The 13,972-nt window shown below is 42.7% G+C and overlaps 1 protein-coding gene across 1 annotated transcript; it reads left to right on the top strand.

Annotated features, from left to right (window-relative positions):
- The first annotated feature begins 1,418 nt into the window (after positions 1-1,418).
- Positions 1,419-5,747, top strand: LOC142989548 (teashirt homolog 1-like). Its single transcript, XM_076139086.1, has one exon. The coding sequence runs from the start codon at positions 1,492-1,494 to the stop codon at positions 4,510-4,512; it is 3,021 nt and encodes a 1,006-aa protein (XP_075995201.1). The 5' UTR covers positions 1,419-1,491; the 3' UTR covers positions 4,513-5,747.
- Positions 5,748-13,972: the final 8,225 nt, after the last annotated feature.

Genomic DNA, 13,972 nt, shown 5'->3' with positions numbered 1-13,972 from the left:
GATTGGGGAGCTGCCTTAGCAAATTTAACCCTCTATCTGCCCGCCTGTTTCTATCTCTCTGTAATGTTTCCAACCCTAAAACGCTTTTTTTCCCCTGCTCGATTGTGATGAAAATGAATGCAGATTGTCATGAGATTTCTGTGTCTCAGCCACAATATTAACAGTGTGTGAGATATGTAGACAGTATGTGAGAGCGAGGACAGCCATTTCCTAGAGATACTATAAATCTCTCGCCTTTCTTTTAAAATGGCACACTTGACTCTCAGGCAGTGACAACACGGCTTGTCATGTCCACTGGCCATTTCCTAGCATCACGCTGTGAGGACTTCCACAGCCGGTGCCAAGTCGACTCCAGCCAACCATGGCTTGGCAAAGGCTGATGCAGCTGGCATTTTCCACCACTATCTCTTACTTGTGAATCCATAGCATATATGGCACGTTGCTAGGATGGAGCGGATCAAAGTCAGAGCAGATCTATGGTTCCCCTGCAGCAGCAGAATACGGCAGACAATGAAATATTCCGTGTCACCGTTTGGCTGCAGGCTGTTATTTTATTTCACTTTGCTGAGGAAAAGAGTTTTCATATTTGATGAAATTAATAAAAAGCGTGCAGTAAATTCATGCAGTGAGTCAATTGTATAAATGTGATGTTGGTACTCTGAATATGCTTTGAAGCAGATGTCAAAGTGAGTCCTTACAGATCGATTAATGAGGCATATTTTCAAGTGAATGGGGATCAAAACATCCACACTTTGTTGTGAAATGAAAGATTTTACCACATGATTAATAGATGTCATCTGCTCTGAGGAGTCGCTCCCTGCATATGTTGAAAATTTTGCTCATTCCCTAGTTTTGAAACTATGTGTAAACACTTCTGTTGCTCATCCTTGCTGAGCTATAGTGTTCAATAGCTTCATTAGGCTGTGCAGTGAAGGGACGATCTGTCATTGTCAAGATATGGATGTTTGCCACTTTATTTTTGCAAACCTGTGTCTTGTGCCGGGACTATTGACAGAAATCACTTTAGGATTACGGCACATACCACCCTGAAATTGAGAAGGGGTGTGTAACTGTAACATGATTTCTGTTGTACTTGGACAATCGGTGTCATCGCTGTAAAGAAATATCTAATGTTATTTTTCCCTCTGTTGTTTTCCAGCTTATGGACCCGAAGATGAATTTCACCTGGACAAGATCGATGAGGAGGAGCCTCTCCAGGATGACGGCCTGTCTCTGGATGGACAAGACGCAGAATATCTCCTTAATGACGATGACGAGGGAAGAGATGCTTATAGCTGCCAAAACTCTCCACTCAGCAATGGCACCAACCCAGATGCCGGATATGCGTCGCCACTCAGCAACACCAGTGATCAGCTGGTGGACCTCAAAACTGCGTCCCCCATAAATGTTCAGGACAAGATAGAAGAGAAAGTAGTTGGGGATAGCACAGAGTCCATCAATGGCCTCTCACTACAGGACAGTCTGGCAAAAATGAAATCTGTCTATGCAAACCTGATCTCAGATGCCTCCTGGTCTAGCATTGCACTGGACATCCTTAAAAGTAAACAAGTGAATAATTTCACAGCCACTGACACCAATGGGAGCAGCCACAAAGGGAGCAATGGGTTCCTCAACAGTCATAGCCAGGGCAACAACCATGTGAAGAACAGAAGCAGCAGCAGCAATGCCTCAGCCACTGCTAGTATTACCACCAGCAGTACCACAACGCGTACAGTGTCGAGTCACCACAGTGGCCACAACGGCCTAAGCTCCAGCAATGCAGGCGGTACAGCTTATGACTGGCACCAGGCTGCACTGGCTAAGACCCTGCAGCACACTCCATACCATCTGCTCCCTGAACCAAGCTTGTTCAGCACTGTGCAGCTCTACAGGCAGAACAATAAGCTCTACGGCCCTGTGTTTACAGGCGCCAGCAAGTTCAGGTGCAAGGACTGTAGTGCAGCCTACGATACTTTGGTTGGCTTGACTGTGCATATGAACGAGACAGGCCACTACCGCGACGACAATAAGGACAATGAGGATGATCGAAGCAAGAAGTGGTCAAAGCCACGCAAACGCTCTCTGTTGGAAATGGAAGGCAAAGAAGACGCCCAGAAGGTTCTGAAATGTATGTACTGTGGCCACTCCTTTGAATCCTTACAAGACCTTAGTGTTCACATGATCAAAACAAAACACTATCAGAAAGTGCCTCTAAAAGAACCAATGCCAGCTCTCACCGCAAAGCTGGTACCCCCTACCAAAAAAAGAGCATTTCAAGAATTATTGTCCCCTAGCTCACCAGAGTCTGTCTCATCTGGTATACTACTGGGAGAAACCCCTAAAGACCAAAAAGTGGGCAATCCCTATGTTACTCCTAACAATCGATACGGTTACCAAAATGGTGCCAGTTATACCTGGCAGTTTGAGGCACGCAAGGCACAAATTCTGAAATGCATGGAATGTGGAAGTTCACATGACACTTTGCAACAACTGACAGCCCACATGATGGTCACAGGACACTTTCTCAAAGTCACCAACTCAGCCTCTAAAAAGGGTAAACAGCTGGTTTTTGATCCTGTCATTGAGGAGAAAATCCAATCAATTCCTCTCCCACCAACTACCACACGACTCCCAGCTCCCAATGGGAAGTCACACTCTGACTCCCCCTTGCCTTCTGCTAGCCCTAAGGACAAAAAGGAAAAAGACATAGAGGATGAAGAAATGGGGGAAGAGGAAAGAGAGGCAGCTGAACCAGAGAAGAAAATTAAACAAGAGAGAGAAGATCCCACTGAAAAGGCTGGAAAAGCTGGAAAGACCAGATCTTACCAATATCTGAGGGAGGAAGATTTGGAAACACCTAAAGGCGGCCTAGACATCCTAAAGTCTTTAGAGAACACAGTGTCAAGTGCAATCAGCAAGGCCCAGACAGGCACCCCAACCTGGGGTGGTGGATACCCCAGCATTCATGCTGCCTATCAGCTCCATGGGTCTTTGAAGTCTACCTTTCCCTCGTGTGCACAGATTCAACCTTTATTCAGCAGCAGCAACACTTTGAAAGTCCTGTCCTCAGATTTAAGCACTCTGATCCATTCACCAAACAGTCCCTCTACACCACCAAGTCACAAGAGCAATGTGCTGGCCATGGAAGAGTTAGTGGAAAAAGTAACAGGGAAAAGCTCAGTGAAGAATGAAAAAGAGGAAACATCTTTAGAAAGTAAGGGTACACCTATGTCTGCAACATCGCCTCTGCCAAGTCCTATGGACAAACATGCATCACCCAACTTAGAAAAGCTAACTAAGTCAGGGAGTGGCACTATAGTTGAGGACCAGACTGAGTCTACAGGCAAAGAAGGAGAGCCAGTAGACAGTAAAATAGATGCCCACATAAAGAGTGAGGCCAATTCTCCCAAAAAGCCTGTCACCAATGGCTGCAATAACCTTGGCATTATTACAGATCACTCACCCGAACAACCGTTTGTCAACCCTCTCAGTGCTCTGCAGTCTGTCATGAACAACCACTTGGGGAAAGCTTCAAAGGTGGCCACTTCCTTCGTAGACCCATTTGCGGCGCTTTACAAGATGAACTCCAGCTCTGCTCAAGTCAAGCAAGCTGAACCCCTGGGTCAGTACCACGAGGATGAAGATCAACCCATGGACTTGACAAAATCCAAAAGCACTAATGGAAGTACAGCTAAGGGTACTTCTTCCACAATGAACAACAACAACAAATCCATTTTCAAAAGTTTCTCTGAGTCTTCGTCTCCACCCCTGCGGGAGAATGCACTGATGGATATTTCAGACATGGTAAAAAATCTGACCGGCCGCTTGACACCAAAGTCTACAACACCATCTTCTGTTTCTGAGAAATCAGATCTTGATGGCTGTACTTTTGATGATGGCCTGGAGGAGTTGTCTCCCATCCAAAGACGGAAAGGTAGACAGTCAAACTGGAATCCCCAGCACCTCCTGATTCTCCAGGCCCAGTTTGCCACTAGTTTGAAGGAGACTCCAGACGGTAAGTTTGTAATTACTGACCTGGGACCACAAGAACGGGTCCATATCTGTAAATTCACTGGTCTCTCCATGACTACTATCTCACATTGGCTGGCCAATGTAAAATATCAGTTAAAGCGGACAGGGGGAACAAAGTTCCTAAAAAATATCGACTCTGGCCAACCTCTGTTTTTGTGCAGTGACTGTGCCTCCCAGTTCAGGACTCCTTCCTCCTACATTAACCATTTGGAGTTCCACCTTGGGTTTACCTTGAAGGACCTTTCAAAACTTTCCATTGACTTGATAGAGACGCAAACAGTGAGCAGGATAGAAGATAAGACATTCAGTCCCCCTGGAAACACGGAAGAAGACAGTGGCTCAATATTCCAGTGCAAGCTGTGCAATCGGACATTTGTGAGCAAGCATGCAATTAAATTGCACCTTTGTAAAACACATGGAAAGTCACCTGAGGACCATCTTATCTTTGTGAAAGAGTTGGAAAAGTTTGATAAACCATGAAGTCACATAAAAACTGATGGCATGACAGATTACTGTTGCACTATAATTTTAAGCTACAATCTGTCATTTCAGATAGTGCCACAACTGTAAAATGATACAATGTCATAGATATTATAATGGAAACATGGTAGCTTTAATACCACATTAATCAGTTATTCTAAATAGCAGGGGCTTGCACTGCAGAGGTGCCAAGCTGTGTAAGTTGTTGTATAAGTTGATTTTTAGAGACATGTACCAAAATTAAACTGGTGCAGCAGCCGTGGCACTATACAGTCACTGACGGATTGTTGCTTTCTTAATGCACTGCATCTTATCTGAGCCTTTGGGAATAGTCCATCTGTTGTTTGGAAACTGGATCACGCTCTTATTTTGATCACTGTTTTTGAATTTTTTATATATATTTCAACACAGAACTTGCATATTATTTATGGGACAGTTTGTGCATGTTTTTGTAAAGCAGTGAGCATATTGTGTCTAATGAAATTTCATCCCTGTAGACAAAATTGAGTATCCCTATCTAACAAACTTCGGAAAGTGAGGTTTATATGAAGGAATATGTTAAAAATAGCCCAATTAGAAGGTAATTTAAGCACTTTAAGGACGTGCAAATGGATATAAAGATATATGGGTAAAAAGGACTCATCACCTTTTTGCATTTTCAATCTTCCTGATAGCCCACATAGCAATTCGGGGGAACATAGAACTTACTAACTTTAATATTGTTTTGTACTTGCCATTCCACAAATTCTTTCAAAATGTGTTTAGAATCTTTGTTTCTCTAGTAAAATCTCAATTTATGGTTGTTTCAACATGTACAGTATTTGCATTAGTAGGCTACCAATTTTATTATTGTGTGAGCTGCAGTTGTAAAATTAATGAAGTTTAAAATGTATTGTATGAATAATCAGCAAGTATGTAAAAAAAAAAAAAAAAAAAAGTATGTCGGCATATCTTGCTCTTTACAGTTCAGCATTATTTGTACTGTGTGCATTTTTATAATGTTATTTTTTAGTAAATATGGGGAAAATGTATAAAGCTACAGAATATTGTTGGACCACAATGTTCCTTTTTCAATGAAAACTCGGTCCCTCAATGTGGTTTACATAAAATGATCAAACTTTACTGGCATCTTCTCTGATGTATGGTACTGTACAGAAAAATTAAAAAATTCTCATACAATGATAGAGTTCCAGGGTTTATCATCAAACCAGTTATTCAAAATGATGTTCTTTTATCCTCAATTGTAAAATAAACTCCATGTCCTGGAATAAAATTTGTGATCTTTGAGTGACTTTTGGTCGTTTCCTAAATGTTGCTATTGTACATTTTGATGATACATACAATAAAGTCCCTGCTGTGTTTCTATAATCAAATGTATTTCACAGGACAAAAGTTCGATGAAGCTGACTTAATAAACAAGTGAATTAATTAAGGCTTCACATCACCACACACCTCATTACTCAATTGTTTTATTATTCTACTGGTGGAGGTGACATTGATTATCAAACTACACACTGAAACACACATGAACAGACTAAGGGGTGGACCTATTAGTTACCATATTGCATGTGACTGAGCTGTGATGTGACAGAACACATGTCAGGAAATGCTGGTACCTCTCTTTAATGATCCAAAAGCAGATAGTGGATACACAATTCTAATTTTACAGAGAAACTCCGGCCCACATGCTGTGCTTCTGATATACAGTGATGTTCAGCTCTTTAGTCGCTGACTGGATCCAACTGAAACTGTCTTACTCCTCACGTAAGTGGTGCTATTATTCCCCATAGTACTGGATTGTCTTTCATCCAATAGAAACTATTACAACTAGATAAGCACATTTATGAGCACAGAGGACGATGCATCACCTGCACTATTTTCTTTCCCACCTGTATTCTGACAAGGAGACAGGCAGTCCAGAAGTCTGTAGCCGACACAGAAGAACCGCATCGTACGTAAACCGTAAACACAACAATTTTATGCATTATGTAGCCTGAGAAGGAGAGAAAGAAGTAAAACATTTCGGTGTCACATGATACCAAGTACATCTTTCATATTCCCTCATCTTAACCCTGATTATCCCCTTTTAGCCTATGTCTAGGTCAGAGCGCCACCTGTGGAAAGTCATGATCATTACATCAACGAAGGCCTAACGACGTGAGTGGCTGCTGCCTACACAAACTTGCCAACCTTGCCAAGCCAACTTAAAAAGATGTTGACGTTGGAACGTGCTGTTTAATATCAATGCTCTGCGTGCCATGAAACAAAAGAAACTGATAGCGCAAAGCATGACAGCCCTAAATCAGTAAACCTGCAGACATAATCCCCTTTAGGCAAAAAAAAGGAATAAAACATTGTCATAGAAACCCGGGATTTGTTGAGACTTCAGTTTATGGTTTAACATAGAGCTCAGCTTTATAGTTCACCTAGTGAGACACCTGATAAAAGAGGCCATGGCAGGTCTCCACTGAAGGTATTTAAGTCGACATTCACCCACCCTACGCAGCTCTTGAACACTAGCCTGAGGCATTTTTCCCAAGAAACAATAGAGCTGCAGTGCCTTGCAGCGTGCTGGGGAGTCATAAGAAGGAGCAGGAAAAATATAGGGATTAGTCACATACAATAAATGTCACATGTGATAAAAGGCATCAGGCACGGGAAAAATATACAGAAAATTAACTAATTTGTGCAAAAAGTGTGGAAGAGAACAGACAGGGAACAAATCTACACTACAGACTTTTGCTACAGAGTCTTAATTAAACGTTTTTGCCACTACATTCTCAAAAATTCTTCAAACATTCTCTCAAAGTCAAATGAAAGACCTCATTGGCCCGTTAATACATCAGTACGTTCCCATCCTAAGTCTGCTGCGGTGAGGGACGAACCCATTCATTCCCATTGTAGACCAGTCAGGTGGTAGATTAACATTAACCACAGCAGGTGAACTCATCTGTATCTGTTACTGCAGAGGGGAACTCAGTCATACATTCATTATGATGTTACACACACTGCTGTTTCATAGATGGTCTCCAAAACGAGCCATCTTTGTTTTGACACAACAAATACAAAAGCTCTACATATGACTTTGTCAGGCAATGCTGCGTTTTGTTTGTTCTCTCGTGACTCTTGCTTGCTTTAAAGCAAACATAAAATAAATTGGCTCTGTGTCATCGCCGTTACCAGGCAAAGAGAGATTCCACGACAGCAGCAGCAAACTTTGTGTTCAACCAAAGAGCTGTTTGTGACAAGAGGGGTTGTGAAACACTCTGTTATCCATTTATAACAATCAAAATGAAGTCGAGGCAAGCTGTTCTGCAACTGAGTAGTCTGTAAATCCATGAAGTATGACATGTCAAATGCACACAATGGATGCAGGGAATGTTTGAATCAATGTGACATCCATATCATCTGTACTTATTATGCTGACAGCGACGATGCAGTGAAAACAGAGCAGTCAGAATTTCCTCCTCCTCTTTTGTCCTCAACCTTTCTGTTGTTGGCAACGTGTTTTTTTTCTGAAATACAAATTGAACATGATTTAAACAGGCTGGAAATAACGAAGTACTCTCTATTTCCTGTTGTGCTAGATTCCAGGAGATGTAACGGATGACTGCAGTGACTAGTTACCTCGCACATTAAAGGTCTCGCTATGCTGCATCTGATGATAATTGGATGACGCGTGGATGGCGGATGTGTCGGTGCTGCATCCGACCAAATTTGTCGCATTCCAAACCGACCAATCATCCAGGAACACCCGCCTGCTTTCAGGATTGGATGGGTGTAATGAGGTGAGACAGCAGGTGAAAGTGAAACTGTGTGCTGTTATCCCCATTTATAACCTTATACCTCTCCTAAACAGAGGGCTACACAACTACAAATCATCAACCACCTCAACTTATCACCAGACAGTAATGGATTTGGTAGGTGGGGATAAAAATAATGAGTTATGTGATAAATAGCTCAGCAGATAAATAGCAGAACCATCAGGTGTGTATTTTTGTCTTTCATCTTTTTGTCAGTTGGCCCCAAACTTTGAATTCAGTACTGGTACTTTGTCTTAATAGCAGTCATAATAAATAACGTATAAATGATTAATGTGTTATAGTGGCTGGAAGTGCAGACAAACAACACAAAAAAGTCCCCAAAAAAGTGTAAATATCAAAACATTCTGCATGTTTCAACCCCACTGATCATCGGAAACAGTAACCTACTTCATGCACTTTCAAATATTGCTATAAAATGTACAATAATCCAAAATATACTAATAAAATGGTATTGTTGTGCGTTTGTGAGTATGTCTTACATATAGATGATGGTGCTTTCTGTGATTGTGAGGCTCAGGAGCAGAACTTTTGTGTCTCTCATAACAAATAAATCCACCTGAGGCTGCAGACTAATTTCACGCTGCTCCAGTCATGTTGACAGCAAAAACACAGCATCTTAACATTTGCAGAAACATTAAGCTCTAAGTTCTGGTTTTGAGATAAAGCTGAAGGTATAAACCCACCTGAGACGTCTCCTCGTGGACAGAGGTTTCAATCCGAGGCTGGTTGACACGTTTGTCCCTGCTGAGATCTGCGAGCAGTCAGAATCGTCTTGTAAAGTGTTGTGTACCTGTCAGGACTGAGCCTTGTTTTGGAAGATATAGACGACATAATTCATCAGGCTGAGGGAAAGGCTCTTGAAGAATGGAGAAGTGACAAAGTCGATTCTTTGGAGAATAATGACGGCTGCCAGCGTGCTGAATGGATGTGGTGTCTTTTAGGATCTATCAAAAGCCTTTTTCGATGGCGGCAGTTTTCCACAAAGCCCACAGGTGCCAAGTACAGCAACATGATTGCTGTGTCAAGGTGTTGGAAATATTATGATACGTATATATTGAAGTATCTTGTTTGGTGGCTTCCAAGTTTTCAATGCTTTATTTTCTAAAATGTGGGCACATAATAAGGAAACACTTGCAGAAACCACTGACCTCATTTCAGCATCTGTGAGAGAAATGAGGAGGCAGTAGTTGAGTGGGTAGTGCTTCCGCTTAAGAACCGGAGGGTTGCCGGTTCGTGTCCCTGCCGAGGTGCCCCTGAGCAAGGCACCGAACCCTCAATTGCTCCCCCCTCTGCGAAGGGTGGTAATATAATGTAATGTAAGTCGCTTTGGATAAAAGCGTCTGCCAAATGATTGTAATGTAATGTAATGTAAAATGAAATTATAAAGCTTTCCTCTTTTCTATTGCAGGATTTATTCAATTTGTTGCTACTATAGTGTGGGTTTTTTCAGATGACCTGTATATTAAATAATATTTTTTTTCATCTCATTAACAAGGCTGTTGTACCAGGCAACACCATCTAAACATGGAAAATGTGCTTACACTGCATGGCGGCATGTGGTGTGTATGTGTTTAATAACAGAGGCTGATGTGTTCCTCTTGGAGTTTGGAGATGTGCTATTTAGGTCCTAAGAAAGGTAAATAGGTTACACACATTGTACTGTGGATCCACCTGCAAATTCCTCATTATTTTGAACTATTCCTGGTTGTGTTTGCCAGGTTTGAATGTCAAATGTCGTATTTATTTCATCTTGAGCTGTGCGGGAAACCACTGTCATGTGGGTCGGTTTAGACCCTTGGACAGTGTGACGAGTCTCATTCACATTCTGTCCAAACCTGACATCATTTGCATGAGAATAAGCCCAAACTCTGCAAACGTGACACATCCCAGACAAGGGATCACAACTTGGCTGTCATATTAGGCCGGTAAATTCAGGTGACACGGATCCTGTGTCCTCATCTGGGCCAACCTGACAGTGGTTCATGTTCCCTGCTGTCTTTTTCTGAGGGGGTTTGTGAGGGGGGGGTTTGCTTTTAATCAGCATGACGAACCCTGCCACCCCCTGCACACACACACACACACACACACACACACACACACACACACAGAGACAGACACACATATGTGTGAGAGTGGGCATATGCTGAGGGGCAGTGGGCTGGCCGCTGTGCCATCATTAGTCCAAGCCTACACGGCAAGCTTCTGACACATGTCGAAGGAGGTTCATTCGACCTACAGAAGGCGCATCCGCATTATGCAAAGGTAGCAGTGTCTTTATGTGCAGCACTACTGTCACAGGCTTGAAGGAAGAACTGAGGAAGGAACTCCAGGGGTTTGTGGGGGGAGGGTAGACATAGGAGACATAGAAATGGAGAGAATCGATAAGAGGAGCGGATAGAAAGTTTCAAGGAGTGATAATACACTGCAAAGAATTCCCAACTTAACAGTGGTTTAGTGTAGATGTATGTTATTATGACAGAGAGACAAACAAACAGTAGATGATGTGAACAGCCATACAACAAATCCTTAGCAAAACCAGTTCAATACACGATTGAGGGTCAAACAAAAGGAAAAATGTGATCAAACTATTATTTTCTCAATTTCTTAATTTTTTTTATATATATAGTTTTATTCTGACTTTTTATTCTGACTCTTCTGCACTGAAATGAGAGCGTGTCTTTTCCTCCTCACCAGTGCCCCTTTGGCACTCCCATGACTGGCTGTGACTTTAAGTGTGCTAATGTTAAAGGAAAGTCACAGTAGGGCACGTGTCAGTAACAATCAGGCGGTGCAGCGGTGCAGCATTCGGGTCGTTGCCAGCCACAATTTGTGATGCGATGTTGCTGCTCACAACAGCTAAAAAGGCAAATTGTACAAGGTCCTGTGGTGTTCTGTGGGTTTACCTCCTGACACAAGCACAGGCAGATCAGACTCACGAGCTTCCTCACCCTTTCTGTTGATAAAGTAGCAAATAGCAGACTTTCTTAAGGATAAAACATGTCATTGTTATCTCTCTGTATCTTATCTATACATTTCTGAACTCAAATTGACTCACGAAGAGTATTTGCTGTTGAAATCGCACCAACAAACGCATGTCGCTCTTAAGAGGACACCAAGCCCATTTCCACTGGATGACCTTTCATTTCTAGGAACCCTGAGCCCTGAATGCCTGCGAGTGTTTTAGATAAATAACTGCTCAGTGTTAACAGAAGAAAGACTCCCTTTGAGCAGACGCTGTAGTGTTTTATTCATTTTATTGCTGGCTGACTTAAAGCATAAGCATGTCCCTGTATGTGGAGCATGTGTGCTGTTCTCTCAGGCCAAATCACTTTTATCTGTTCAGACACGGAGATAAAAGTTTGAATACGTCACGAGGTGAAGTCGAGCACAAGGGGCTGTAAATTATCACGTCATCCGCGTTCCTCTTCCCTGGCTTCAAATGGCTACTCAGAGGCTCGCACGTCTTTAAGAGATGTATTAATAGAGGAAGCAACAATCCACTTAATGCCCAAAGTGAAGGGTAGAGTCATTTTTACAAGTCCAGAGATGAGGCTGCGCTTTCATTACCTGCGTCAATACAGTGATTTAGTAGCAGTGTGTGCCAGTCCTTTGTCACTTGGGCACTGCAATCCTTCTCTGTCATTTGCCAGCGGAAGACTGAGACTCGCTTTTTCCAATAACGCTAAATGCATCACCAACAGCCCCATGGTCCAATAGCTCATGAATATGAATGTACATATAAATAGACAAGTTGAGGAGGTGGATGGATGATTGCTTGTCACTATCGCCTTGCCTTACATCTCCACTGAGGGTAGGTCGTGTCCCAGATCCAAACAGAACCAACTTCCCACAAAGTTAAAGAGGAGATGGAGATGGAGCGGGCCTTCTCCTCTCTCTTGTACTATGTCAGAGAATAGAGTACATTTAATGTGCAACAACAACTTCCTATTAATGAATCATAACAGCTAATTAAAGTTGGATGATCGCATTTAGAATGTTCCAGCAATGTCCGGTAGTTAGTCTTAGAAATGAAATCTATAGTTTTGTGTGAGCTTGGAACATTATTAATTCACAATAATCCAAAAAGGAAAATAAATAGTTTGAGTTTAGAGGCCAATTTTGGATTCTGGAAGGTTGTTCAGGAAAGTTTGCAATTTAGTTCAAGTAATCATCTTTTAAAGAATTGTGACCGCTGTGGCCCTGAGGTCAGGGATGCTTTTTCCAAAGATATCTAGATAGCCAAAATCAGCACCTTCAGGGAATGTTCCACAAAGGTAATTAGACAACCACTAGGGGACATTGGTGAGGAGAGAGCTGGGAAAGGTCTTGGAACATTCCTGGAAGGAACTGTTAAGGTTTTAAAGCATGTTACACAACAGGAACCCTAAGGGAACGATACAGGAACAAAAAAGTTCATAAATCATCAGTCCTGGCTGTGGTTCTGTACGGCTCAGAGTCTTCTCACCAAAAACAAGAGGCAGTATTGACAACTTTGGTTACTGGGCCTTTGGGGTCAAGTGAGAACCGAAGGTGGTACCACTGAACAATGCCAAACAATGGCTGTCTGGATGGGAAAGACCTTGAGGCACACTCCCAGAGCTGGAGGTTGGGCCAAGATCTCGGGATGTGGTTCAAAAGGTATCCCTAACCCACTAGAGGGGGCAAGTCGTGGGACATCCACTGCATCTGGGTGGATTTAATCTAAGACATGAACCAGTCTGACCTTTGACAGAGTGTGTTCATGATTTCAAATTGTATTTGCAAGTTTTGCATATTTCAAACATTTTAAAAGTGACTTGAAGATCCGTTGGTTTTCCATGGACTGGAAAGGTTTAGAGTTTCCCCACTGTCAGTCAAGATAACTGCCGATGGAGATAACAATGTGCTGAAAGTGAGGCTGGAAGCTGCCTAATTCAGAGAGTGAGCCAGTCATTTACATACAGCAGGAAATGTGTCAGTTTCCCAGGAAAGCTCTTGTTAACACTGTAAGAATTCCTCATTGAATCCCAGAGGCGTTTCTAGCTGCAGACGCGTTCATTCATTCATCAAAATAATTGAGAACTTTGTTGTAAACTCTACTGCAGCACTATTCAACACTTTGGGTTTGAGCCTTCGTTTACTGAAAATACACATATTGCTCTTGTCACACCTGTCCAGCACACAATGCGAGGAGGAGCAGCCAGGCCTTGTTTGTCACGGCGGCTCACCAAACTCAGCTCAGCTCTCCAACTGCTGGTTTAACTCCCACATTGTCACTACCCTTCTTTCCTTCCTCACACCGTGGGAGTCTTAACGCGTGACATCTACAATGGCCCCTAACACAACACAGCCAGATTGAGTTCCTCATTCTGCCCGTACGCGTCTCTTCTTACCTTCACTCTCAGTTTAACCAGCCCCGGTGCCAGGAAAGAGATGTGACAAAACCAGTGGGAAGAGAAGTGGAAAATAAGGCAGAGCCGTCGCACATGCCAAAGTCGACCTGCCACTCAGCGACAGGCGTTTTGACAATCATAGCCTGTCATCACTTTCTGATCAGACCTGTCAGCAAGAAACGCTGCGACAAGACAGTGCTGCCGGAGGAACATCCACATGTCCCCAGCTTCCTGCGCGCTCACACACACACACACACACACACA

Source organism: Genypterus blacodes, unplaced genomic scaffold, assembly GCF_046128005.1.
Source record: "Genypterus blacodes isolate CSIRO-AG114 ecotype Tasmania unplaced genomic scaffold, CSIRO-AGI_Gbla_v1 ptg000438l_1, whole genome shotgun sequence".
Lineage (NCBI taxonomy): Eukaryota > Metazoa > Chordata > Actinopteri > Ophidiiformes > Ophidiidae > Genypterus > Genypterus blacodes.
Note: the sequence above shows the minus strand (reverse complement) of the source record. Positions and strands in the feature narration are given on the sequence as shown.